Source organism: Hemiscyllium ocellatum, chromosome 6 (genome assembly GCF_020745735.1).
Source record: "Hemiscyllium ocellatum isolate sHemOce1 chromosome 6, sHemOce1.pat.X.cur, whole genome shotgun sequence".
NCBI classification, from domain to species: Eukaryota; Metazoa; Chordata; class Chondrichthyes; order Orectolobiformes; family Hemiscylliidae; genus Hemiscyllium; species Hemiscyllium ocellatum.
In genome coordinates this window covers 78,149,733-78,175,690 of record NC_083406.1, presented here as the reverse complement: position 1 = coordinate 78,175,690, position 25,958 = coordinate 78,149,733, and the positions used below count along the sequence as shown (strand labels likewise).

The following is a 25,958-nucleotide window of genomic DNA, read 5'->3' as shown; positions in this document are numbered from 1 at the left end:
ACACGTACCACCCTCTGCATGAAAACTTTGCCCCTTAAGTCTCTTTTATATCACCCAAAACCTATACCCTCCAGTGCTGGATTCCCCCACCCCAGGGAAAAGACTTTATCTATTTACGCTATCCATGTTCGTCCTAATTTTGTAAACCTCTATAAGGTCACCCCTCAGCCTCCGACACTCCAGGGAAAACAGCCCCAGCCTGTTCAGCCTCTCCCTATAGCTCAAATCCTCCAACCCTGGCAACATCCTTGTAATTCTTTTCTGAACCCTTTCAACTTTCACAACGTCTTTCCGATAGGAAGGAGACCAGAATTGCATGCAATATTCCAACAGTGGCCTAACCAATATCCTGTACAGCTGCAACATGACATCCCAACTCCTGGACTCAATACTTGAAGCCTGAACAGGGCCTCGAAAGATGTTGATTACTTTTCAAGCTAACTAATGACAGACATCTGAGCTCACCTCAGCTCTGTCTTGTGGAAGCACATGACCAATAAGCCGTGCACAACCAGGAATGAGAGATAACATCTGGAATGAAACATTGTCCAAGTGAATTGGAGGTAGTGTGGGAATTTGGTACAAATGGGAAGAGGTGCTTAAGGATCACATTTTTGGAAAGTACTTATAAGATCTATTCAACAGGATAAATTGAAGCCCAGGATCAGGGCCCAGCATACAAAGAAGAGTGACATCACAGGAAGACTGTACATTCATTGGTTGGCAATAGCTACTAATTTGACTAGGAGAGATTACTTTCAGATTTAATGTAAATAAAGGAAATATTTACAGATTATAAAGGAAATATTTACAGGTTATACATGACAATACCAGGAGGAAATTTTTAAAAACCTAGTTAAAAATGACAGAAACAAAATGGAGATACAGGGCCAGATGACATCTCATACCTGCATAATGTGGGATATGTTGGACCCATTGTGGTTCACAGTGACCACATCTGTACCAAGTGTTGGTTGCTTGGGAAACTCTGGCTCAAAGTTGTTGAGCAGTGATCTGAGCTTTAAACACTGCATTACACTGGGAGAGGAAACAGTTTCCTCGACGATGTTTCAAGAAACAGTCCCATTCCTTAGATTAACTACCATGAATTGGGTTAGGGGTCGGGGCAGTAGAATGTGACTACTGGCAAGGCAGGTCGAGGGCTCCAGGAGGCACTGCTGAAGGAGTCTCAGCCCTTGAGGTTGCCTAACAAGTTTGGGATTCTTGCTCCCTATGTTAATGAGTGCAAGTCTATAGGGAGGATGAGTAAACTGACCATACCACCATGGTACAAGGAAAAGATGAAATATGAAACCAAGCTAGCTAGTAATAAAAGATGATTGCAAGAGTGTTTTTAGTTATGTTAAAAATAAGAGAGTAAAGACTGGACATTGGGCTGTGGAAAAAAAAGGCTAGTGAAATCGTAATGCGGAACAAAGAAACAGCTGAGGAACTGGATAGGTACTTGGCATCAACTTTCACAGTGGAAGACACCAGCAGCATAACAGTTTATGTTAAGGAAAGTAGGGGCAGAGGTGAGTGCAGGATCATCATGAAGGTGAAGATGCTGGGAGATGAATCACATGGACCACACCCCAGAGTTCTGAAGGAGAGAGCTCAGGAGTTAGAAGCATTGCTGCTAATCTTTCAGGAATCACTGGAGTGAGGGAGGGTTCCAGAGGATTGAAAAACAGCTGATTGAACACCTCTTATTAATGAGGCAGAATAAAAGAAATTTTAGGTTGTTTAATTCTGGTCATTGGTAACATTTTAGAGCCCATTATTAAGGATAAGATTGCAGAGTACTTGGAAGTGCATGGTAAAAAGAACTGAGTCGGCATGGATTCATCAAGGGGAGGTCATGTCTGACATGTCAAAGTGCTTTGAGGATGTAATGAGCAAGTTAAACAAAAGAGAGCTAGTGGACAAAGACTTCCATAAGGTCTTTGCCAAGGTGCTGCATAGTAGGATGCCACAGTGTTTGGGGCAATGTACTGGCACAGATATACAATTGACTGGCTGGCAGAAAGTGGGGAAAAGGGTCTTATCTAAGAATGGCAGCCGGTGACCAGTGGAGTTCCACAGGGGTCAATGTGAGACCACAGCTATTCACGTTATACATTAACAATCTGGACAAAGGAACTGTGGGGAGTGTTGCCAAGTTTACTGATGACCACAAAGATAAGTGGAGGGAGAAGTAGTGTTGAGTAAATGATGAGGCTGCAGAAGGACATGGACAGGCCAGGAGAGCAGGCAAAGAAATGGCAGATGCAAAACAGTATAGGAAAGTGTGAGCTTATGTACTTGGCAGGAGGAATAGAGGTGTAGGCTATTTTCTAAATGGGGAAAGGCTTCAAAAATCTGAAGCACAAAGTGACTTAGGAGTCCTAGTTCAGGATTCTCTTAAGGTTAACAAGTAGGTTCAGTTGGCAGTTAGGAAAGCAAATATGATGTTAATGGTCATTTCAAGAGGGTGAGAATCCAAGAGGAGAGATGTAGTACTGAGGCTGTATAAAGCTTTGGTCAGACTGCTTGTAAGACCAAAATACATAGGAGCAGAAATTAAGCCATTCAGCCCATTGAGTCTGCTCTGCCATTCAATCGTGGCTGAAAAGTTTCTCAACACCCATACTTTAGCTTTGTTGCTATAATGCTTGACAATCAAGAACCTAACTATCTCCATCTTAAATATATTCAATGACCTGGCCTCCACAGCCTTCTGTGGGAGCAAATTCCATAGATTCACCACTCTCTGGCTGTAGAAGTTTCTCTTTAATCGCCATTCTAAAATGCCTTCCCTTTACTATAAGCCTGTGCCCTCGGGTCCTTGTCTCTCCTATCACTGGAAACCTCTTCCCAACATCCACTTTGTCCAGGCCATTCAGTATTCTGTAAGTTTCAATTAGATTCCACTACCTCCCCCCCCCCCCCATCCTTCTAAACTCCATCGAGCATAGACATAGAATCCTCAAATATTCTTCATATGTTAAGCTTTTTATTCCTAGAACCATTCTTGTGAACTTCCTCTGAACACACTCCAGGGCCAGTACATCCTTCCTGAGATATGGGGCCCAAAACTGCACTCAATACTCCAAATGTGGTCTGACCAGACCCTTCGAAGTATATCCCAGCTTTTAAATTCAAGTCCTCTCAAAATGAATGCCAACATTGCATTCGTCTTCCTAATTACTGACTCAAATTACAAATTCACCTTGAGAGAATCATTGACTAGAACTCCCAAGTCTCCTTGCACTTCAGATTTCTGAATTTTCTTCCCATTTAGAAAATAGTCCATGCCTCTATTCTTCCCACCAAAGTGCATGACCTCACGCTTTTCCACACTGTACTCAACTGCTACTTCTTTGCCCATTCTCCTAACCTGTCCAAATCCTTCTGCAGTCTCCCTGCCTCCTCAATACTACCTGTCCCTCTCTCTTTCTTTGTATCATCTGCAAACTTGGCCAGAATGCCTTTCATCTAGATCATTCATGTATAAAGTGAAAAATTGTGGTCCCAACACTGAGCCTTGTGGAAAACCACTTGTTACCGGCTGCCATCCTGAGAAAAACCCTTTTATCCCCACTCTCCACTTCCTGCTAGACCGCCAATCTTCTATCCCTGCTAGCAACTTGTGTCTAACCCCATGGGCCCTTATCTTACTCAGTAGCCTCTTGTCAAAGGCCTTCTTGAAGTCCAGGTAGATAACATTTGAATTAGTGTGAGCAGTCTTGGATCATATATTTAAGGCAGGATGTGCTGGCATTGGAGGGGGTCCACAGCAGATTTGCAAGAATGATCCCAGGGATGAAGGGCTTGTCACATATTTCAGGACTCTGGGTCTGTACTTGAAGTTTGAAGAATGAGAAGGAGAACATGATTGAAACTGACAAAATACTGAGAGGCCTGGATTAAATGGATATGGAGAAGATGTTTCCTTTAGAAGGAGAGACTAGGATGTAGGGGGGGATGTCAGCCTCGGTGAAGAGCGACCCTTACAGCCGAGATAAAGATGAATTTCTTCAGCCAGACAGTAGTGAATCGGTGGAGCTCATTGCCACAGAAGGCTGTGGAGGCCAAGTCATTGAATGTATTCAAAATAGAGAAAGACAAGTTCTTCATTATTTAGGGGATCAAGTGTTATGGGGAGGAAGGAGGAAAACAGGTTTGGGAAACATCAACCATGTTTGAACGGCGTAGCCGACTCAATGCGTCCAATGGCCCAATTCTGCTGATGTCTTATGATCTCCTACAATAGTCACAGGTTCCCAGACTTTACATATCTGGACCAGAGTTTGAAATGATAGTTGAACAGCAAAATATTATGAACTATTACAAATTGTTGATGCCCATATTTGAAGTTAAGATTGATGCATATTAAAATGTTTACGTCTGGAAGATCACCATTTCAATATGAATAATTCAAAACTGTCTGGAAGCTACTTACAGAAGATTTTGTGGAAGTGAAAAAGTGACGGTGCTTCAGGGGCAACATTGTACAAATGGGTTTTCAATGCCCCACTTACTAGCAGAGTATATGAAAGGTCAGTGATGTTAATTCCCACTATAGCAAAGGAGAATCTGTAATTGAGAGAGTAAATCAAAATAAAAACAAGTAAGATTTGAATATTCTTCTGCATATTTAGAAGTGTAATAAAATTAATGGCTTTAGAATGTGCCAAAAAACCTCAGTAGAGAGACTATTAACACACAAAATATCATTTGAACACTTAGTAATTAGCTGGAAGAACTATGCCATGAGGCAAAAAAAAAGCAAATTTAATGTATTAAATAACAAAACAAGCACTGCTAACTTAACACTTGTTCCTCAAGACTTGGAATATAAATCCTGATCTCCTTCTCCTTAATTCCAACCAATTTTTTCCTTATATATTCAGTGAAACATTTACTGAGGGTTCACTTACTTCTTTTGGAATTAAACCAAGTATGGCATAGTTCTCCAGAATTCACTACGATTCCTCTTCAGGGGATCCAGCTAATCAGTTACGTGATTCTACAACTTCTTTTGCTCATAAATGAAAACTTTGTTGCTTGAGCTGAGGCCACACTACATTCATGCTGAATAATTTAAACTCAGGGACATCGCTAGGTTCGTAGTTGCCACTATACCGATTATACTGAACAGACAGAAAAAAACCCTGCTTTTCAGTGCCTTGCATTTTTTCTCTCTCTCCCTCTTTCGCCAGATGTTCTCAAATTGAACTGCTTGTAAAGATGTGAAAAACACCATATTACATTAAATATACAAAGGACTGCTTCCCCATATAACTGATCTCCATAGATATATGGCATTTATGAGATACTCAAATTCAAAAGTAAATTATCTTTTATCTCCTTAACAGTTTGATTCTGTGAGCGTGGGTGGCATGAATAATTTACATTTTATGGAGTTAACGACCCATTTGCCAGAATCCCCTTGTATACAACAGTTCTTCTTTGATCTGGGAATCACTTTAATATTCTAATCCTTACTGAAATAATTGTAGATCGCTTGTCCACACCAAAAGCTCAGAGGTGGTTCGTCAATTGCTTAAGTTTCCTCACTCCTAACCATGACTTCATGACATTAACATAGTTTATTCTTTGAATTGTAATTACTCTGGGTTTGTTACCAGTTCTGCCACCATTGTCTCAATTTATCTATCTTTTTAAATCTAAGTTTGTAATTAAAAGGTCATTTATTAAAACAATTGAATTATGAAATGAGTCATGAGCAATAATTTTCCTCAGTTAAACAGGTTTGCCAAATAAATGCAGCAAATGAGGCAATGGGAAAAAAGAATGACATAATTCAAGAATTATCACATATGTCATGTGCGTTTCAGAATACTAGAGTTAAAACTAAAGATGATATTAATATTCTTTGCATTGGAAATATACATTCCAAGGAGCCAAGAAATGTCAGAAAAGAAATGTGCATAACAGACTGGCAACAATTTTTTTTGATTGGACCAGATATTAACAATGAGATATAGCAGTTACCTTATAAAATGTCTGCTCCTGGGAGAAAGAAAACTAGCAGATCATCATGGTAATTAGCGATCATTAAAAGATCACTTACATAAATTTGAATTAGAGGTAATTTTTTGATCTGCATGTGATGTAAACATTGTTGGGAAAGATCAGCATTGGCTGCCCTCAAAGTCATGGACTTTGTTCTTGAATTGTTGCGGTCACTGATGTAGATACGTTATAACTGCAGTTCAGAAGCAAGTACCAGGATTTAAACCAGTCGAATATGACGAAGAAACAGATATTTCCAAGTTAGGCTGCTATGTGATTCAGAGGGGTATTTGGAGTTGTATATTCCCATGTACTTGCTGTCCTTCTTTTCTCGGCAGAGGTCACAGGTTTAAAATGTGCTGTAAAAGAAGCCATGAAGAGTTGTTGCAGTGCATCTTGTAGATAGTACACACTGCTATCAGTGGTGTACCAGTTCTGGAGGAAAGCAAATGATTAAGGAAGTGCACAGATGCCAGTCAAGAGGAATATTTTGCCCTTGTGGCTGTCAAGTTTCTTATTGGCAATGCAGTCATTCAAGCCAGTGAAGCCTACTATGTCACATGTCCAACTTGTGCCACCAACAGTGCAAAAAGTCACTGTAGCATGCAGCCTTAGACTGGAGGTAGCTCCATTAACTGGATTTCTTGTCAACAGTGACTCCTAGGATGTTGATGTGGGGAAGTTCAATAATGGCAATCCCATTGAAGATCAAGAAGAGGTGGTTAGAATCTCTCTTAATAGGGATGATCATTAGCTAAACTTGTGTTATCTACTATTTATCAACCTAAACCTGAATGGTGTCCCAGTCTTAATTGAAGCATATCTGTATGTAGCAGCCAACAAATTGTGAATGGAACTGAACAGTGTAGTAATTGTCAATAAACATTCCCGTCATGATATAATAATGAATGAAACATCTGAAGATAGTGGAGCCTGGAAGATTGCATTGAAGAATTCTAGCAGTGATGTCCTGGAACTAAGATGATCGGCCTTCAACAATTACAATCATCTTTCTCTGTTGTAGATTTGACTTTAGTTAATAGAGAGATTTCCAATCAATTCCATTGACTTGAAATTTCCAGACATTGGTGCTATTCCTGAAGAAGGGCTTATGTCCGAAACGTCGATTCTCCTGTTCCTTTGATGCTGCCTGACCTGCTGCGCTTTTCCAGCAACACATTTTTAAGCTTTGATCTCCAGCATCTGCAGACCTCACTTTCTCCCAGATGTTGATGCTAGACTTGCCAAATGTTATCTTGATGTCAGGGCTTGATGGCACTCTTTAACACTGAGTGATGATTGAAAGTAGAGTGTTGGGGGAGTAATTAGTCTGACTAGATTTGGCAATACTTTTTGTGCTCACAATGCATTGGACAATTTTCCATTTTGCCAGTTAGGAAAGTGTGTTGAAATTGTATGGAACATCTTGGCTTAAGGCAGACTACTTCTGAAGTGCACATCTTCAATGACACAGCTAGGTTATTATCATGGCAGTGACGGTATCCAGTGCTTTCAAACTTTTTATGATGTCAGGTAGAATATTCAAAAAAGGATCATTTCTGCAGATTATTGTTGCCAGAAGAGACAGTTTTTCAAAGTTTTGCTCAATGCATAGCACAAATTTTCACAGATCTAATTTTCTTTTCAATATAAACTCAAAAATAAAATTCTAACAATAAAAATAAGTCCAAAAAAAACATTTTTGAAGCTAGTATGTCAATTCTGAATCAACAGACTGAAATGAATTGATGAAAAATTCTTAAAAGCTGACTGTATATTTTGTGTAACTTACATGGTAGAAAAGAGCTCAAAATATGTTAGACCTTCATGGTCCAAAAAAGACTGTTACTTTAGTTTGGGTTCCTACACAACAACATTGCAATTTGCTTTGCTCTGAGAAAAGGATAATTTTTGCTGCCATGGAGTTGTTCTTAAAAGCCAAATTTTCTAAGCAGTATTCACACGTTTTCAAACAAATGACCTTCTCTCAATGTCTAAGTGGGGTCAAGGGAGACAATTATAGGATTGAGTTAATTTTCAATAATTCCTGACTCAGGCGACAGACTGTGTGGAGTTTGCATGTTCTCCCTGTGTCTGCGTGGGTTTCCTCCGGGTGCTCCGGTTCCCTCCCACAGTCCAAAGATGTGCGGGTCAGGTGAATTGGCCATGCTAAATTGCCCGTAGTGTTAAGTAAGGGGTAAATGTAGGGGTATGGGTGGGTTGCGCTTTGGCGGGTCGGTGTGGACTTGCTGGGCCGAAGGGCCTGTTTCCACACTGTAAGTAATCTAATCTAATCTAATCTAAAATTAATAACTTCGATTTCATCATGCAAGTGAATTATATATTATTTAATTGTGGTTAGTTCTACACTGTTCCGTATGGAAGAAAGCCTAGGTCAAAAGTCAGGTTTGTAGTTCTAGTGCTGTTTTATGACTCAATCTAATGTAATGTAAACTCGGCTAACGTGTGAAAGTGTTTTCAGGTGAAATGTTTTTACACAAAGACACAGCTGTTGCAAAGCTAAATGATTTTAAAATAAAGTATGCAAAAACCCTCTGGGGATATGTGTGTTATGTTGGAATTAGATTCTGAATTTTCTAGTCTTGTAGTCATTTGACCTTTTGAGATACAAGTTTCAACATTTGTGATATTAATTAATCACTAGGAGGTGGTACTATGTAGTCTAAGCAGGCACAATGGCCTCACGGGTGCTATCTTGTCTTGGATAAGATCTATGGAGTGAGTAAACTATGAGGGACGAGCTATTATGCAAGGGATGATCTTATAAAATGATTGGCACGTCAGATTGAACTAGGAGTCAGCAGAAACAATATCACAAAGGTGACCATTATTTTTAAAGAAACCAATAGAATTAGGCACATATTATTCATGTAATCAAAGACTGACAATGAACTGTCTGTGCACTAATAAGCCAATTAGAATTCAGAATTAGAATTTGATCATATAAAGGGGATAGCAGCAAGAATGGGTTGAGTGACTAAGTTTTTAGTGGTTTGATCAACAAGAATGAAAGCTGAAGTGAGAGAGACCATGGCCTCAATCTTATTGTTTTTTGACAAAGTGCAATTTGCTTTGGGTTTTCTTTTGGATGGTGATAGAGTCAGAGTCATACAGCACAGATACAGGTCCTTCAGTTTACCATGTCCATGCCAACCAACAAACATCAAACTACAGTTATACCATTTACCTGCATTTGTTTCAGAGCATATATGCCCTGGTATTTTAAATGCTCATCCAAGAGAGTACTTGCCTCCACCACCCCCTCAGGAAGCACGTTCCATAATCTATGACCCTCTCGTTGAAAAAGAATTTCCTGAGATCTCCTCTAATCTACTTTCTCCTCACCATAAAGTTACACCATCGCATCTTAGACATGTCTGCCATAGAAAGAGATTTTTATGATGTCCTCTGTCTATGCCTCTCAATTTATACTTCAAAAAGATCTCTCCCTCCTTAGTCTCCTCTGCTTGAAGAAAAACAATCCCAGCCTATCTACTCTCTCCTCATAATGGAGATTCTTCCATCATGGCAAAATCATGGTGAATCTCCTCTTCACTCTCTCCAGTGCAATCACATTCTTTCGATGATGTGGCAAACAAAAGTGCGCACAGCATTCCATCAGTGGCCTAACACATTTTATAAAGTTGTGCCAAGACATTCGTGCTCCTATATACTTTGCCCTGGCTAATGAAGACAAGCATCCTGTAAGCCGCCTTGACCATCATGTCTAGCTGTCCTGGTACCTTCATGAATCTATGGGCCTTTATTCCTCAGTCCTCCCTAAGGGGCTGCAATATAGATTTTGTATATCCTTCTCTTATTATACCTCCCAAAATGCTTCACCTCACATTTACTGAACTTAGTAATGAAGTGGGAGATGGCACGGGGCAGGGTGACACGAGGCACACTGACACACAAGATGGCCACTGAACCATAATTTGGCAGCCAGATCACAAAATGGAGAGAGACAGCAGAGCAAACACAGATACTGCCGGGGGCACCTGAATGCCAGCACAATGCACTCAACCTAGTTGATTAGATTAAGGCAGGTGGGGGAGAGAATATACATGAGTAGCATATAATGCCTGCTGAAGTGTCAGCCAGCACCTTTGATGGAAATGCTAACAGTTTGATACGGACCCAATACAAAGTGCTAATAGCCAGGGCTGCAGTAATCACCTTCCTCATTGAAACGGGATGTCTATGCTGAAACTGACAACAACTGTACCAAAAACTATCAACGATTCTGCAATGTTTACAACAAACAAAATTTATAACAGAGACAATAACCTCATCACTGATCTATTATATCACAAAATGTATAAGAATAACTTGACATATGCTCTGGGTTAAGAGAAGAATCACAGTTGACCACTGTGCTGTTGGTGTCTTTCTCTCCCTGGAGCTGTGGTATTTCCTTGTATAATGACTCTGACGTTGAACCCTGACTCTGAGGCTGGTTATTTGCCCCACAGCAGTAATTCTACCTTCTACATTTGCATCTGAGTCATTAATGTACATAACAACCAGTGAGTGTCCCAGCACCAAATTCTGTGGCTTCTAATTACAAAAACAACCTCCATCATCACTCTTTGCCTCCAATTTGTAAGCCATTTTTGGATGCAGTTTGCCAACTTACCTTGGATCCCATAGGTTTTTCCCTTTTGGACCAGCCTTCTATGTGGGTCCTTGTCAAAGGCTCTACTTAAGTCCATGTAAATCATACCCCCTCCTCATCAAAATATATTTGTCACCTTTTCAAAAAAACTTAATTAAATTAGTCAGACAGGAACTCCCTCTAACAAATCCGTTCTAAAAATCCCTGATCAATCCCTACCTTTCCAAGTATTGAATAATTCTGTCCTTCAGAATTTTTCCCAATACTTGCACTACCATGGATGTTAGACTAACTGGTCTGTAATCACCTGGTCTATCCCTACTGCCCTTCTTGAACAAAGCAGCATTAGCTGTCCTCCAGTCATCTGGCACTTCACCTGTGGCCAGTATTAAAGCAATATTAAATGTATCCACCAAGGTCCCAACAATCTCCTCCCTTGCCTCCCATGGAAGCCTGGGATACATCTCATCAAGGCCTGGGAATTTACACAACTGATGCTCACTAAAATATCCAAACTTCCTGCTTATTAATCTGGTGTCCGAGAACCTCACCATCCCAACTGAAATCCCCAGCTACAACATACGTTTTTGTGAATACAGATGAGAAGTATTCATTTGAGATCTCACCCATGATCATTGGTTCCATGCAGGGGTTGCCCCTTTGTACTCTAATAGGTACCACTCTTTCCCTGGTAATCCTCTTACTCATAATACAGAGGAACCTTGATTATCTGAATAGCAATTATCCAAATTTTGGATTATCTGAAGATGATCTCAAGGTCCCACAGAAACATTACATCAATGAGGTAAGTGTATTTGGATTACCTGTACTGATGAACATGTGAAAATAATGGTGAAAACAAAAGCACAAGCACCTCAAGCATCAGCGACTGGATATTGTTTAGGTAAGGGTTAATTACACAGCGCTTACCAAAAGTAATTGCTTTACAGGGTATTCCTGTCACTTTTCTGGGTTGGTCATGAAAGGAATGGCTGAGAAAGTAAATGCATATGCGAGGTGGTGCTTCCGTCTTTGAGATAAGGGAGCACAATTGAGTTACATGTCAACTTTCTCTGTTCTTTTATAAGTTCTCTGTGAATGTCAGTCTGTAGAAGTTTCATACCTTTTTAAAAAAGATATGAAAAAAATGGCCGAGCAAGTAAATGTATGCGTGAGGCTGTGCTTCTGTCTTTCTGTTGTGACACTGAGTTCACAGAAACTGACAAATGCTCTTGTGATCATAGAAGTTGTTAGGGACTTTGCTTAAAGCTTGGATTTCATATATTTTTGTGACGGTAAGGGTTTAGATCTTCTCAGCTTAATCTGCAATTTGGCGAATGCAAAGATTAATTTGTTTAAATAGCAGACTCATCTAAATTATAGGTTTAAACAAACTCTCCAGTAGAGCACAGCTTACATCAGTATGGCTTCCCTTACTAGTAAGGTCAAATTGATTACCCAAATAATCAATTATCCAAACGAAATAGTGCCCACCCATCTCGTTCAGATAATCAAGTTTCCTCTGTACAGTTAGAAAAAGCCTTAGACTTCCTTGATTCCAACTCCCAAAGATATTTTGGGGCCCACCTTTGCCATCCTAAACTCCTTTCAAAGCAATTTTCTACACTGTCTATACTTTTGAAGAACCTTCTCAGCTATGAAGCCTCAAGATTTCTCACCATCTCTTACCCAACTCATTTTGCCCACCCAATGGCAATCTTCATGTTCAAATCTAGCCGTGGAATGGCTTGCCACTAATTGGATACTTGCTGAAATCCCTTGCATCCATGCCACTCTTAAAAGCCTGTTGTGCACCCAGATAGGCACCATTAGTCCAGAGCTACCCTGTGTGGTTTCTGACAATTGACTTTGACAAGGCAGAAAAGGGGAAGCTGGAGCTCCACTTTGCAAGTAGGAACCTAGGGGTCTTAGTAGACGGAGTAGTACAGATGCAGGATGCCCTTTTTCCCAAGTGTCGGCCGTACAAATTTAGTCTAAGGATGACACCTGAATGAAAACAGTTTTAGTCATATGGAGGGTAGGAAGAAATCAATGACATTTTCCATTCCACTGTGTAAGTACAACCAAATTCTCTCTGATACCTCATACTTTATCTCTGCTGCTGTATCCACCTCCGCCAAGGCTCATGCTCTACTACTCTCATTACTATCGGCACCATTTTCCTCACTTGCTCTTACCCACCCTAATCTCTGCCATCATTGCATGGCATCCGCACTGACTATTCACTTGCTTGGGACTCTTTCACACCTACACCAAAAGTAATAGCTGTGCCACCCACATTCATCTCCCTTTATAATTCTCTCTCATATTCCAGGCCACAACAGGGTAGAAAGCAACAAGACAGATGGTGATCAGCCCGACATAGAGCTCCTCATTCTTTTTTTCTGGAGAGCACCGTGACTCTGACAATCTTGAGTGGCTGACTGGCTGTGTCCAGGATTTGTGTCTGCGCAAAATGGCAAGGCAAGATGAAAATAATATGAGCTTGTTGTCTCTGGCTGATGGTGCAAAGCACAAAAAGGCAAGGCAGGGATGCTGTGAGCAGAGGATTCAGTGAGTAAGTGCTATGACAGCAAGTGACCAGTCTGTAGATGCTGCCTAATCCATACCATATTAATGTCCTACTGCAGCTTTACAGTAATTATTGCCAATGCACCAATACAATGGAAACACATTTTGTAAGTGGGTTTGAGACATGACTCTAGGGTTCCTAGAGGCTGGCACATGAAAGCTGCCAGCATCCATGGACATGGGGAGTTACATGGCTGGTGCCCATAGAACATTCATTGAGATGTTGGTGCCCAGTGTTCAACACGGAGATCCTTCAGAGCTTTGGCAAGCAGAAATACCTGCTCTGACTTCCATGTTGAGGATTCTTGATGTCTAGCTTGTTTGCTGAGCTTGGCAAGATAGGAAGTTGACTCTTTTGACAGGTGAGTTGGGCCATTAATAAAGGCTTTTCATAAGTATGAATCCTTTGTAATTAGGAACTTGTCACTTCCAAGCAAGAAACTTGCCTTGCCACTCAGCAGATGCATAGAAGATGCCGCAAGATGCTCCTGATATCAAGATAGGCCTCACCGGATTTCCTGCCTGATTCTGTCACAAATTTCACTAGAGCCCAAGTTGCTCGGATCCCTGAGTTTTATTTTGTCTTTGGCCTAAGGATTGAAAATGAGGAAAATGGACCATTTTATAGAACAAAAAGTCCAATGAGTTGTTTGCAGTCTTCAAAAAACAAGTGTAGCAAACTGATAAATACAAAGTAATGTTACTTGTTGGGGACTGTGGGTCCAGGCAAACTGACACTATTTGTAATAGGTTCAGGAGAGCTCAGCAACAATCCTCTGGTCGAGTTGTAATGTAACAGTGAGAAGAAAGGAGACCTGCCTGAATGAGCTGCATTGATTCTTTGCTCTCTCCTTCCTCTAAAATTGCTCTGGCTAAAGGCTGGAGAAATATTTAGAAATGTTGAAAGAAATTATTCGAAAACTCAGAGATAACAAGAAAGATCCTGGGCCCAACCAAAGAACTTATTGAAGCTGATGATCTAATACTCATCTAGTTTAGATTTCGAACTGCTGGTGCAAAATGGCATATCCCTATTTCTTTTCCCTTTACTCGTAAGATTTAAGTGTTATTTTATCCATCTCCCCGCCCCGTGTTGGGGGAGCACATGTGCAGGGATGCATGTGCATGAGTGAGAGAATTTTAAAAAGAGGGTAAGGCTTTTGACTACCCTTTTGGGTAGGAAATCGTATCCTTTTGTTTTACAATAAGAAAGTTTTATTCATTGTTACTGAAAGATCTTGGTGTATTGGACTTCTAATTTGGGTAGCAGACAGTCTGAGGAAAATTGGGATCTCGGAGGTTTAATTAAACCTTCACAGCTGTGGTGAATCTGGTATTAGTTGGGCTTGATTTCCAATGCACAACTTCAGTGAATCATGACAGAAGACAGAAGGATTTCAGTCAACAGAATAGAACAGCAGACTTGTGCTTGGTGTCATGTCATGAACTGATGTCCTGAGTGTATCGAAGATCAAGGATCATACCTTAGCACTGTTTTTAACCTAAGATACGGCATTAGCCCAGGCTACTTGGATCCAGGCTGGTTAGGTTTTATGGTATAGCCTCTTGTAGCGATCAACAAGAGAATGGACAGCCCTTCTCTCCACCAACTAGCATCTTCACATTTCTGTGTATGAAGTGGGATGCAAGATTTCCTTTCCGAGCAATGTTATTATTGGTAATGTTTGAGCACCACCCTGAGGTGAAGTTACAGCATGAGAAGTGGTGGGTGGCTGGCACTAGTTGCATGAGTACTACAAGGTCCTGGCAGTGCTGAGTGCAGCCTCCTGCTTTTGTCATACAACTGCACAAGTTTAGTAATGAAGAGCTTGGTGGCATAATTAACAAGGCGAACAGCAGAAGACTGTGTGATAGTCACTGAAATATGGCAGATCAGGCAGCATGAATCTTGCTCAACAAAACACAATGAAAATGGGATATGTAAGCCCACAGTCTTTTTGAAAATAAAACCGATGGTAATAGTTGTGTAAGCAATAAGCCCAGGCTAATACCTATCAATTTTTTTCCCTAATTTATTTGTTAAACGGGAATGTAATATTTTTTCCATCCTTGTTTCCTGCTGTCACCAACCATGCTCAAAGACAAACTTGGCCAAAAGTTATTCAAAACTGGGCACCCATTACGGATGGCACAATACTAGCATGTAATGGTGGCAATTTGCTGACTTACACTAATTAAATTAAGAACCGGTGTACTTTCACTTATAAATATAAATCATCCTCAATGAATGTTATTTCTGGAGTATGTTTTTAAGCAGAAGTTTCAGTAACTATGCATGCCACAAATTATGATTTGACTTGTTAATCTTCCTTCCTACGAGTATACACCAGTGAATACTCACCCAATTGCCTGATCATTTTTTTTCTTTTCCCATTCCTTTGTATTTATTTTGCTGTTGAAAAAAATTAAAAACAAGTTAATTTTCATGGTCCAACATGTTCTTGCTCATTCAATATCAAATTGTACTGTATGAATTACTTCAAATGGAAGGCAAGCAATTACATTTTAGTCACAACAACTGCACGCTTTCCAAAATGAACACATTTCCTACGTCTTGAGTGTAAAACAAGGCTACCTGGATCAAGCATGAAGTGAATTAGGCCTCAAAGTTGGTGCATTCGTCAGAACATAACAACATGACGGTTGGAGGAAGAGCGCCTCATCTTCCGCCTGGGAACCCTCCAACCACAAGGGATGAACTCAGATTTCTCCAGTTTCCTCATTTCCCCTCCCCCCACCTTGTCTCAGTCGATTCCCTCGAACTCAGCACCGCCCTCCTAATCTACAATCTTCTTCCTGACCTCTCCGCCCCCACCCCATTCCGGCCTATCACCCTCACCTTGACCTCCTTCCACCTATCACATCTCCATCGCCCCTCCCCCAAGTCCCTCCTCCCTACCTTTTATCTTAGCCTGCTGGACACACTTTCCTCATTCCTGATGAAGGGCTTATGCCCGAAACGTCGAATTTCCTGTTCCTTGGATGCTGCCTGACCTGCTGCGCTTTAACTAGCAACACATTTTCAGCATTTTATTTTGCTCTCATAATTTTTTTTTGTTTCAAAATCAGTAAGTTCATGTGAAAATCATTTCCCAAGATAAATGGTGACAGAATAAAATTAAAAACTGAGATGGCTGGAAATTGGGAACAAAACAATTGGTGAAATACTCAGCAACTCCATCACTTCTTAAAGAAAGTTACTGATTAAGGTTTTGATTAGAAACTTTATAACTGAAGAGGGTAAAGCAGGTTACTTTATAGAACCGATCAACACAGAGGAAAGAACATTAGGTAGTGCTATGCTTCAATGATGAAACATCAATTAATTTTAAATTTATTTTTAGTCTAGAGTTGTACAGCATGGAAACAGACCCTTTGATCCAACCAGTCCACGCCAAACATAACCCCAAACTAAACTAGTCCCACTTGCTCATATCTCTCCAAAACTTGGAGAAAGTGAGGACTGCAGATGCTGGAGATCAGAGCTGAAAATTGTGTTGCTGGAAAAGCGCAGCAGGTCAGGCAGCATCCAAGGAGCAGGAGAATCGACGTTTCGGGCATAAGCCCTTCTTCGTTCCTGAAGGGCTTATGCCCGAAACGTCGATTCTCCTGCTCCTTGGATGCTGCCTGACCTGCTGTGCTTTTCCAGCAACACATCTCTCCAAACCTTTCCTATTCATGTATCTATTCAAATGTCTTTTAAAGTTGTAATTGTATCCATATCCACCACTTCCTCTGGAAGTTCATTCCACATGCAAATCACTGTCTGGTGTAAAAATTTGCTTCTCATGTCTTTTCTAAATCTCTCTCCTCTCACCTTAAAAATGTGCCCCTCAGTCTTGAGATCCCCCATCTTAGGGAAAAGACAACTACCATTAACTCTATCTATACCTCTCATTATTTTATACATTTTTATCCGATCACCTCTCAACCTCCTACTCTCCAGTGAGAAAACATTCCCAGCCTATCCAGACTTCCTTAATAACTCAAACCTTCTGTACCTGGCAACATCTTGGTAAATCTCTTTTGAAGCCTGTGTGTGGAGCTGCAGGAGATGGAGAAAGACATAGAAGATATAGAATGTGGGGAAACTGATGGTGACCTCTTGAAAAATGTCCATATTACAGAGAAGGAGGTGCTGGATGTCTTGAAATGCATAAAAGCGGATAAGTACCCAGACCTGATCAGGTGTAGCCTAGAACTCTGTGGGAAGCTAGGGAACTGATTGCTGGGCCCCTTGCTGAGATATTTGTATCATCGATACTTACAGGTGAGGTGCCGAAAAACTGGAAGTAGGCTAATGTTGTGCCACTATTTAAGAAGTGTGGTAAGGACAAGCTAGGGAACTATAGACCAGTGAGCCTGACGCCAGTAGTGGGCAAGTTGTTGGAGGGAATCCTGAGGGACAGGATGTTAATGTATTTGGAAAGGCAAGGACTGATTAGGGATAGTCAACATGGCTTTGTGTGTGGGAAATCATATCTCATGAACTTGATTGAGTTTTTTGAAGTAGTAACAAAGAGGATTGATGAGGGCAGAGCAGTAAATGTGATCTACATGGACTTCAGTAAGGCGTTCGACAAGGCTCCCCATGGGAGACTGATCAGCAAGGTTAGATCTCATGGAATACAATGAGAACTAGCCATTTGGATACAGAACTGGCTCAACGGTAGAAGACAGAGGGTGGTGGTGGTGGATGGTTGTTTTTCAGACTGGAGGCATGTGACCACTGGAGTGCCACAAGGATCAGTGCTGGGTCCACTACTTTTCGTCATTTATATAAATGATTTGGATGTGAGCATAAGTATAGTTAGTAAGTTTGTAGATGACACCAAAATTGGAGGTGTAGTGGACAGCGGTAATACCTCAAATTACAACAGGTTCTTGATCAGAGGTGCCAAAGGGCTGAGGAGAGGCAGCTGGAATTTAATTTAGATAAATGCGAGGTGCTGCATTTTGGGAAAGCAAATCAGAGCAAGACTTATACACTTCATGGTAAGGTCCTAGGGTGTGTTGCTGAACAAAGAGACCTTGGAGTGCTGGTTCATATTCCTTGAAAGTGGAGTCACAGGTAGATAGGATAGTGAAGGTGGTGTATGGTATGCTTTCCTACATTGTTCAGAGTATTGAGTACAGGAGTTGGGAGGTCATGTTGCGGCTGTACAGGACATTGGTTAGACCCCTGTTGGAATATTGTGTGCAATTCTGGTCTCCTTCCTATCAAAAAAATGTTGTGAAACCTGAAAGGGTTCAGAAAAGATTTACAAGGATGTTGCCAGGGTTGGAGGATTTGAGCTATAGGGAGAGGCTGAAAAGGCTGGGGTTGTTTTTCCTGGAGCATCAGAGGCTGGGGGATGATCTCATAGAAGTTTATAAAATCATGAGGGGCATGGATAGGATAAGACTCTCCTTGGGATGGGAGAGTCCAGAGCTAGAGGGCATAGGTTTAGGATGAGAGGGTAAAGACATAAAAGGTACCTAAGGGGCAACCTTTTCACAGAGGGTTGTGCGTGTATGGAATTAACTGCCAGAGGAACTGATGGAGGCTACTACAATTGCAACATTTAAAAGGCATCTGGATGGGTATATGAATAGGAAGGGTTTGGAGGAATATGGGCCATGTGCTGGCAAGCGGGACTAGATTAGGTTGGGATATCTAGTCGGCATGGATGAGTTGGACCTAAGGGTCTGTTTCCGTGCTGTACATCTCTATGACTCTAACCCTCTCCAACTTGAAAATATCCTTTCTATTAATGAGTGACCAGAACTGTACACAATATTCCAGTAGAGGCCTTAATGTCCTGTACAACCTCAAAATGACTTTCCAACTCCTAAATTCAAACAACTGAGCAATAACGGCAAGCATGCCAAATGCCTTTTTAACCACCCTGTCTATATGTGACACAAACTTCAAACAATTATGTATCTGCACCCCAAGGTCCCTCTGTTCTACACCACCAGCCAGGGCCCTACCATTAATTGTGTCTGTCCGACCTTGTGTGTTGTCCCAAAATGCAATGCTTTGCAGTTATCCAGATTGAACTCTATCTGCCATTTTTCATCTTCCCATTGACCATTTGATCAAGATTCACCCTGTAATCTAACAAAACATTCTTCACTGTCTACTATGCCACCACTTTTGGTGTTGTCTGCAAAGTTACTAACCATGTCTTAAATATTCTCATCCAAATCATTCATATAAATGACAAACAAAACTGGACCCAGAACCAATCTCTGTGGAACACCGCTGGTCACAGGCCTCCAGTCTGACAAGCAACCCTCCACTATTACTCTCTGTCTCCCGCCATTAAGCCAATTATATTTCCAATTGGCAAGCTCACCCTGAATCCCATGTGACCTAACTTTATTTATTAGTCTACTATGATGAATCTTGTCAAAAGCCTTATGAAAATCCAAATAAACAATGTCTACTGCCCTGCCATCAATCTTTTTGGTAACTTCCTCAAAAAACTCAATCAAGTTAGAAACACACATTTCTCGCTTCCCAAAGCAGCCGAGGACAAATCTGGTCTGGCCCTGGCGTCAATCTTATTGTTTGTCAAAATTTTCAGCACATCAGCTTCCTCACTCTCTATCCGTTCCAGCATGCTTACCTGCTCCTCAATGGTTTCATTCACTACAAGGTCCTTTTCTTTAGTAAAGACAGAAGCAAAAAACTCATTTCGGGCTTCCCCTACCTCCTCAGACTCGATACACAAGTTCCTCGCTGAATTTTTGACCACTCAAAACTGGGTGGTTTAGCTCAGGTAGGATACATTTCTAAAAAAATCATGAAATGCAATTATGCCTTAATCATTTTTGAGTTTAACAAAGGCAGAGAAGGCTGCCAGCCAACCTGTCCCCAGAAGATGCCACTGGCCAATTAAATATTACAATGAAGCTGGGAACTTGAAATGCAACTTCTCTTATAGATTTAACCCTCGTCAGCCAGGTTTACTGGGTCTTATAGCATCCATCAGTAGAAAGGAGGTGAGGACAGCTTTGGGCGACAAAAGGCAAATGCCTTTATAGTACTACTTGCTGACCAGGGCATCCTGGCATGTGTCTTTCCAGCCTTAGTGTATCTGCTTTTGGAATAAAAGCTATGATAACTGGGAATCTTCAACCCCGTCTCAAAACTAATACAGAATTGCAGACACCGTTCACCCAGTACCACCCTCAATTGAGTTGGGAGCACATGAAGAAAGTGTGTACATTGTGCAATTAAACATTTCCACAGTACATGAAGGAACCTGGACTTCAGATTTCCCAAACATCCAAAAGAAATCCCAACCAGGTGGTGGAGGGTTGTTTTTCAGACTGAAGGCCTGTGACCAGTGGAGTGCCACAAGGATCAGTAGTGGGTCCTCCACTTTTTGTCATTTACATAAATGATTTGGATGCAAGCATAAGAGGTACAGTTCATAAGTTGGTGACACCAAAATTGGAGGTGTAGTGGACAGCGAAGAGGTTTACCTCAGATTACAACAGGATCTTGACCAGATGGGTCAATGGGCTGAGAAGGGGCAGATGGAGTTTAATTCAGATAAATGCAAGGTGCTGCATTTTGGGAAAGCAAATCTTAGCAGGACTTATACACTTCATGGTAAGGTCTTAGGGAGTGTTGCTGAATAAAGAGACCTTGGAGTGCAGGTTCATAGCTCCTTGAAAGTGGAGTCGCAGGTAGATAGGATAGTGAAGAAGGTGTTTGGTATGCTTTCTTTCAGTGGTCAGAGTATTGAGTACAGGAGTTGGGAGATCATGTTGCGGCTGTACAGGACATTGATTAGGCCACTGTTGGAATATTGCGTGCAATTAAAGATTTACAAGGATGTTGCCAGGGTTGGAGTATTTGAGCTATAGGGAGAAGCTGAACAGGCTGGGACTGTTTTACCTGGAGTGTTGGAGGCTGAGGGGTGACCTTATAGAGGTTTACAAAATTCTGAGGGGCATGGGTAGGGTAAATAGGCAAAGTCTTTTCACTGGGGTCGGGGAGTCCAGAACTAGACAGAATAGGTTTAGGGTGAGAGGGGAAAGATTTAAAAGAGACCTAAGGGGCAATGTTTTCATGCAGACGGTGGTACAGGTATGGAATGAGCTGCCAGAGGAAGTGGTGGAGGCTGATACAAATGCAACATTTAAGAGGCATTTGGATGGGTGTATGAATATGAATTGGAGGGATATGGGCCGTGTGCTGGCAGGTGGGACTAGATTTGGTTAGGTTTTCTGGTCAGCATGGATGGGTTGGACTGAAGGGTCTGTTTCCATGCTGTACAACTCTATGTCAAGATTAGAGTTATAATTACAGCAGAAAGGTGGATCAAAAATAATTGACAGAAAAACCAATGTGATGATTATTGGCAATTGTTTTGCATAATTATAATGATAATTCCAGAGGTAAAAACAGCAAGATAAATAGAAATACTGAGAAATGAATGTATCTGTCTTACTGAACATTCACTTTGGAAATATACAAGATGTTCTTGGGGACTCGATAGTGAGGGGTACAGACAGACGGTTTTGTGGGGGCGACAGGGACTCACGTTTGGTATGTTGCCTCCCAGGTGCAAGGGTACGTGATGTCGCTGATCGTGTTTTCCGGGTCCTTAAGGGGGAGGGGGAGCAGCCCCAGATCGTGGTCCACGTTGGCACCAACGATATAGGTAGGAAGAAGGGTGAGGATGTCAGACAGGCTTTCAGGGAGCTAGGTTGGAAGCTCAGAGTTAGAACAAACAGAGTTGTAGTCTCTGGTTTGTTACCCGTGCCACGTGATAGAGAGTCGAGGAATAGGGAGAGAGAGCAGTTAAATGCGTGGCTACAGGGATGGTGCAGGAGGGAGGAATTCCGGTTTCTGGACAACTGGGGTCCTTTCTGGGGAAGGTGGGACCTCTATAAAAAGGATGGGCTACACCTGAACCTGAGGGGCACCAGTATCCTTGGGGGGAGGTTTGCTAGTGCTCTTTGGGAGGGTTTAAACTAACTCCGTGGGGGCATGGGAACCAGGACTGTAGCTTTAGGGTACAGGACCTTGAGTGTAGGGAGGTTAGGAATAATGCAGTGATCTCTAAGGAGGGTGCCTGTAACCAGAAGGGTGGATTGAAGTGTGTATACTTCAATGCCAGAAGTATAAGGAATAAGGTAGGTGAACTTGCAGCGTGGGTTGGTACCTGGGACTTCGATGTTGTGGCCATTACAGAGACGTGGGTAGAACAGGGACAAGAATGGCTGTTGCACGTTCCAGGGTTCAAATGTTTTAGTAGGATCAGACATGGGGGTAAAAAAGGGGGAGGCGTGGCATTACTTGTCAAAGATAGTATCACAGCAGTGGAATGGACGATGGAAGAGGACTTGCCATCTGAGGTAGTTTGGGCTGAGGTTAGAAATCGGAAAGGTGAGGTCACCCTGTTAGGTGTTTTCTACAGGCCTCCTAATAGTCCTAGAGAAGTAGAGGATAATATTGCGAGGATGATTCAGGAAAAGAGTGAAGGTAGCAGGGTGGTTGTTATGGGGGACTTTAACTTCCCAGATATTGACTGGGAGAGCTATAGCTCGAGTTCATTAGATGGGTCGGTGTTTGTACAATGTGTGCAGGAGGGTTTCCTGACACAATATGTCGACAGGCCAACAAGAGGGGAGGCTATATTGGATTTGGTTCTAGGTAATGAACCAGGCCAGGTGTTAGACTTGGAGGTAGGTGAGCACTTCGGGGACAGTGACCACAACTCGGTGACTTTTACTTTAGTGATGGAGAGGGATAATCGTGCGCCGCAGGGCAAGAGTTATAGCTGGGGGCAGGGAAATTATGATGCAGTGAGGCATGACTTAGGTTGTGTGGATTGGAAAAACAGGCTTCAAGAGAAGAACACTAATGAGATGTGGGGATTGTTCAAGGAGCAGCTACTGCGTGTCCTCGATAGGTATGTACCAGTCAGGCATGGTGTAAAGGGCCTTGTGAGGCAGCCGTGGTTTAGTAAGGAATTGGAGTCCCTTGTGAAAGGGAAGAAGGCGGCATATGTAAAGATGAGGCGTGAAGGTTCAGTAGGGGCGACTGAGAGTTATAAGGTAGCCAGGAAGGAGCTAAAGAGGGAGCTAAGAGAAGCGAGAAGGGGACATGAAAAGTCTTTAGCTGGTAGGATTAGGGAAAACCCAAAGGCTTTCTATAGGTATGTCAAGAATAAAAGGATGACTAGGGTAGGTATCGGTCCAGTCAAGGATAGTAGTGGGAAGTTGTGTGTGGAGGCGGAGGAGATTGGAGAGACATTAAATCAGTACTTTTCATCAGTATTCACTCAGAAACAGGACACTGTTGCTGATGTGAATATGGAATCACAAATAATTAGAATGGATGCCCTGGAAATATGCAGGGAAGAGGTTTTGGGAATATTGGAAAGGATGAATATAGATAAGTCTCCTGGGCCTGATGGCATTTACCCCAGGATCCTATGGGAAGCTAGGGAGGAGATAGCAGAGCCATTGGCCTGGATTTTTATGTCGTCATTGTCAACGGGAATAGTACCAGAGGACTGGAGGATAGCGAATGTGGTCCCATTGTTCAAGAAAGGGAGTAGGGATAGCCCTAGTAACTATAGGCCAGTGAGTCTGACTTCAGTGGTGGGCAAAGTCTTAGAGAGAATGGTAAGGGATAAGATTTATGAACATCTGGGTAGGAATAACGTGATCAGGGATAGCCAGCATGGTTTTGTGAAGGGCAGGTCGTGCCTCACAAACCTTATTGAGTTCTTTGAGAAGGTGACTAAGGAAGTGGACGAGGGTAAAGCAGTAGATGTTGTGTATATGGATTTTAGTAAGGCGTTCAATAAGGTTCCCCATGGTAGGCTAATGCTAAAACTACGGAGGTATGGCATTGAGGATACATTAGAGGTTTGGATTAGGAATTGGCTGGCTGGAAGGAAACAGAGGGTAGTAGTTGATGGATTATGTTCATCTTGGAGCGCAGTTACTAGCGGTGTACCACAAGGATCTGTTTTGGGACCATTGCTTTTTGTTATCTTTATAAATGATCTAGAGGAAGGACTTGAAAGCTGGGTAAGCAAGTTTGCGGATGACACAAAAGTCGGTGGAGTTGTGGATAGTGAGGAAGGAAGTGGTAGGTTACAGCGGGATATAGATAAGTTGCAGAGCTGGGCGGAAATGTGGCAAATGGAATTCAATGTAGCTAAGTGCGAAGTCGTTCACTTTGGTAGGAATAACAAGATGATGGATTACTGGGCTAATGGTAGGCTACTTGGTAGTGTGGATGAGCAGAGGGATCTTGGTGTCCATGTACACAGATCTCTGAAAGTTGCCACCCAGGTAAATAGTGCTGTGAGGAAGGCATATGGTGTACTGGGCTTTATTGGCAGAGGAATTGAGTTCCGGAGTCCTGAGGTCATGTTGCAGTTGTATAAGACTCTGGTGAGGCCTCATCTGGAGTATTGTGTGCAGTTTTGGTCGCCATACTATAGGAAGGATGTGGAAGCTTTAGAACGAGTGCAGAGGAGGTTTACCAGGATGTTGCCTGGAATGGTAGGAAAATCTTATGAGGAAAGGCTGAGGCACTTGGGGCTGTTCTCATTGGAGAAGAGAAGGTTTAGGGGAGATCTGATAGAAGTGTATAAGATGATTAGGGGTTTAGATAGGGTAGATACTAAGAACCTTTTACCGCTAATGGAGTCAGGTGTTACTAGGGGACATAGCTTTAAATTAAGGGGTGGTAGGTATAGGACAGATGTTAGGGGTAGATTCTTCACACAGTGGGTTGAGAGTTCATGGAATGCCCTGCCCGTATCAGTGGTGAACTCTCCTTCTTTATGGTCATTTAAGCGGGCATTGGATAGGCATTTGGAAGTTATTGGGCTAGTATAGGTTAGGTAGGATTCGGTCGGCGCAACATCGAGGGCCGAAGGGCCTGTACTGCGCTGTATCCTTCTATGTTCTATGTTCTATGGGCCAGTGTGTGACATTCCCAAGTCTTAATGGTTTTCTTTCTGGGATAGTATTCAATTTGTGATAAGTCTGTGCTGTTCATATTAACATGCAACACAAAACTCTCCACTGAACGTCATCACAGCTACATGTTTCTAGGTCAGTGAAAGTTATGTGACTAAACAGTTTTGAATACCAAGTGTTTTTTGATAAAACTGAACTATGAGGATTCTGGATTAGTGGTGCTGGAAGAGCACAGCAGTTCAGGCAGCATCCGAGGCTCCTTGAATGCTGCCTGAACTGCTGTGCTCTTCCAGCACCACTAATCCAAAATCTGGTTTCCAGCATTTGCAGTCATTGTTTTTACCTGAACTACGAGGATATTCAGTCTCTGTTCCAAGTTTAATGTTGGTTAAGCTTCAGGAGATCTGCCAGTTTAAGGCAGAGGGTAACAACTAGATGGAACATCAAATGCTTTTCCAGGTCTCCTGCTTGACAGGAGGAGCAGGAAATCTTGTATTCCAACTTAACACTATGATTCCATATCTGTGTTGACTCCACATAGCACAGCACCCCACCCCACCCCATCTGTCCCTGTAATTGGACAGTCTCACTGTTTGCCTTTTACATGCAAGTGTAGAAACCAACTGCTACCCTCAGGAATCTACAAACCAAACTATAATGTACATTTTGCTTTTATCTGAATATAGAGTAAATAAATTAATGATTTTAGATAATGCAAGTTGCTACTGCTTCTTGA

At 41.9% G+C, this 25,958-nt stretch overlaps 1 protein-coding gene across 2 annotated transcripts in view; it reads right to left on the bottom strand.

The window, feature by feature from the left end:
* The window catches only part of elmod1 (ELMO/CED-12 domain containing 1), a 72,171-nt gene that overhangs the window by 1,290 nt on the left and 44,923 nt on the right, over window positions 1–25,958 (bottom strand). For both annotated transcript variants that reach the window (XM_060826687.1, XM_060826688.1), the window contains 2 exons: window positions 15,615–15,665; window positions 4,445–4,578 (listed from right to left, as the gene is read on the bottom strand). In XM_060826687.1, the coding sequence (XP_060682670.1) occupies window positions 4,445–4,578; window positions 15,615–15,665 (185 nt within the window). The remainder of the gene's footprint in view (window positions 1–4,444; window positions 4,579–15,614; window positions 15,666–25,958) is intronic.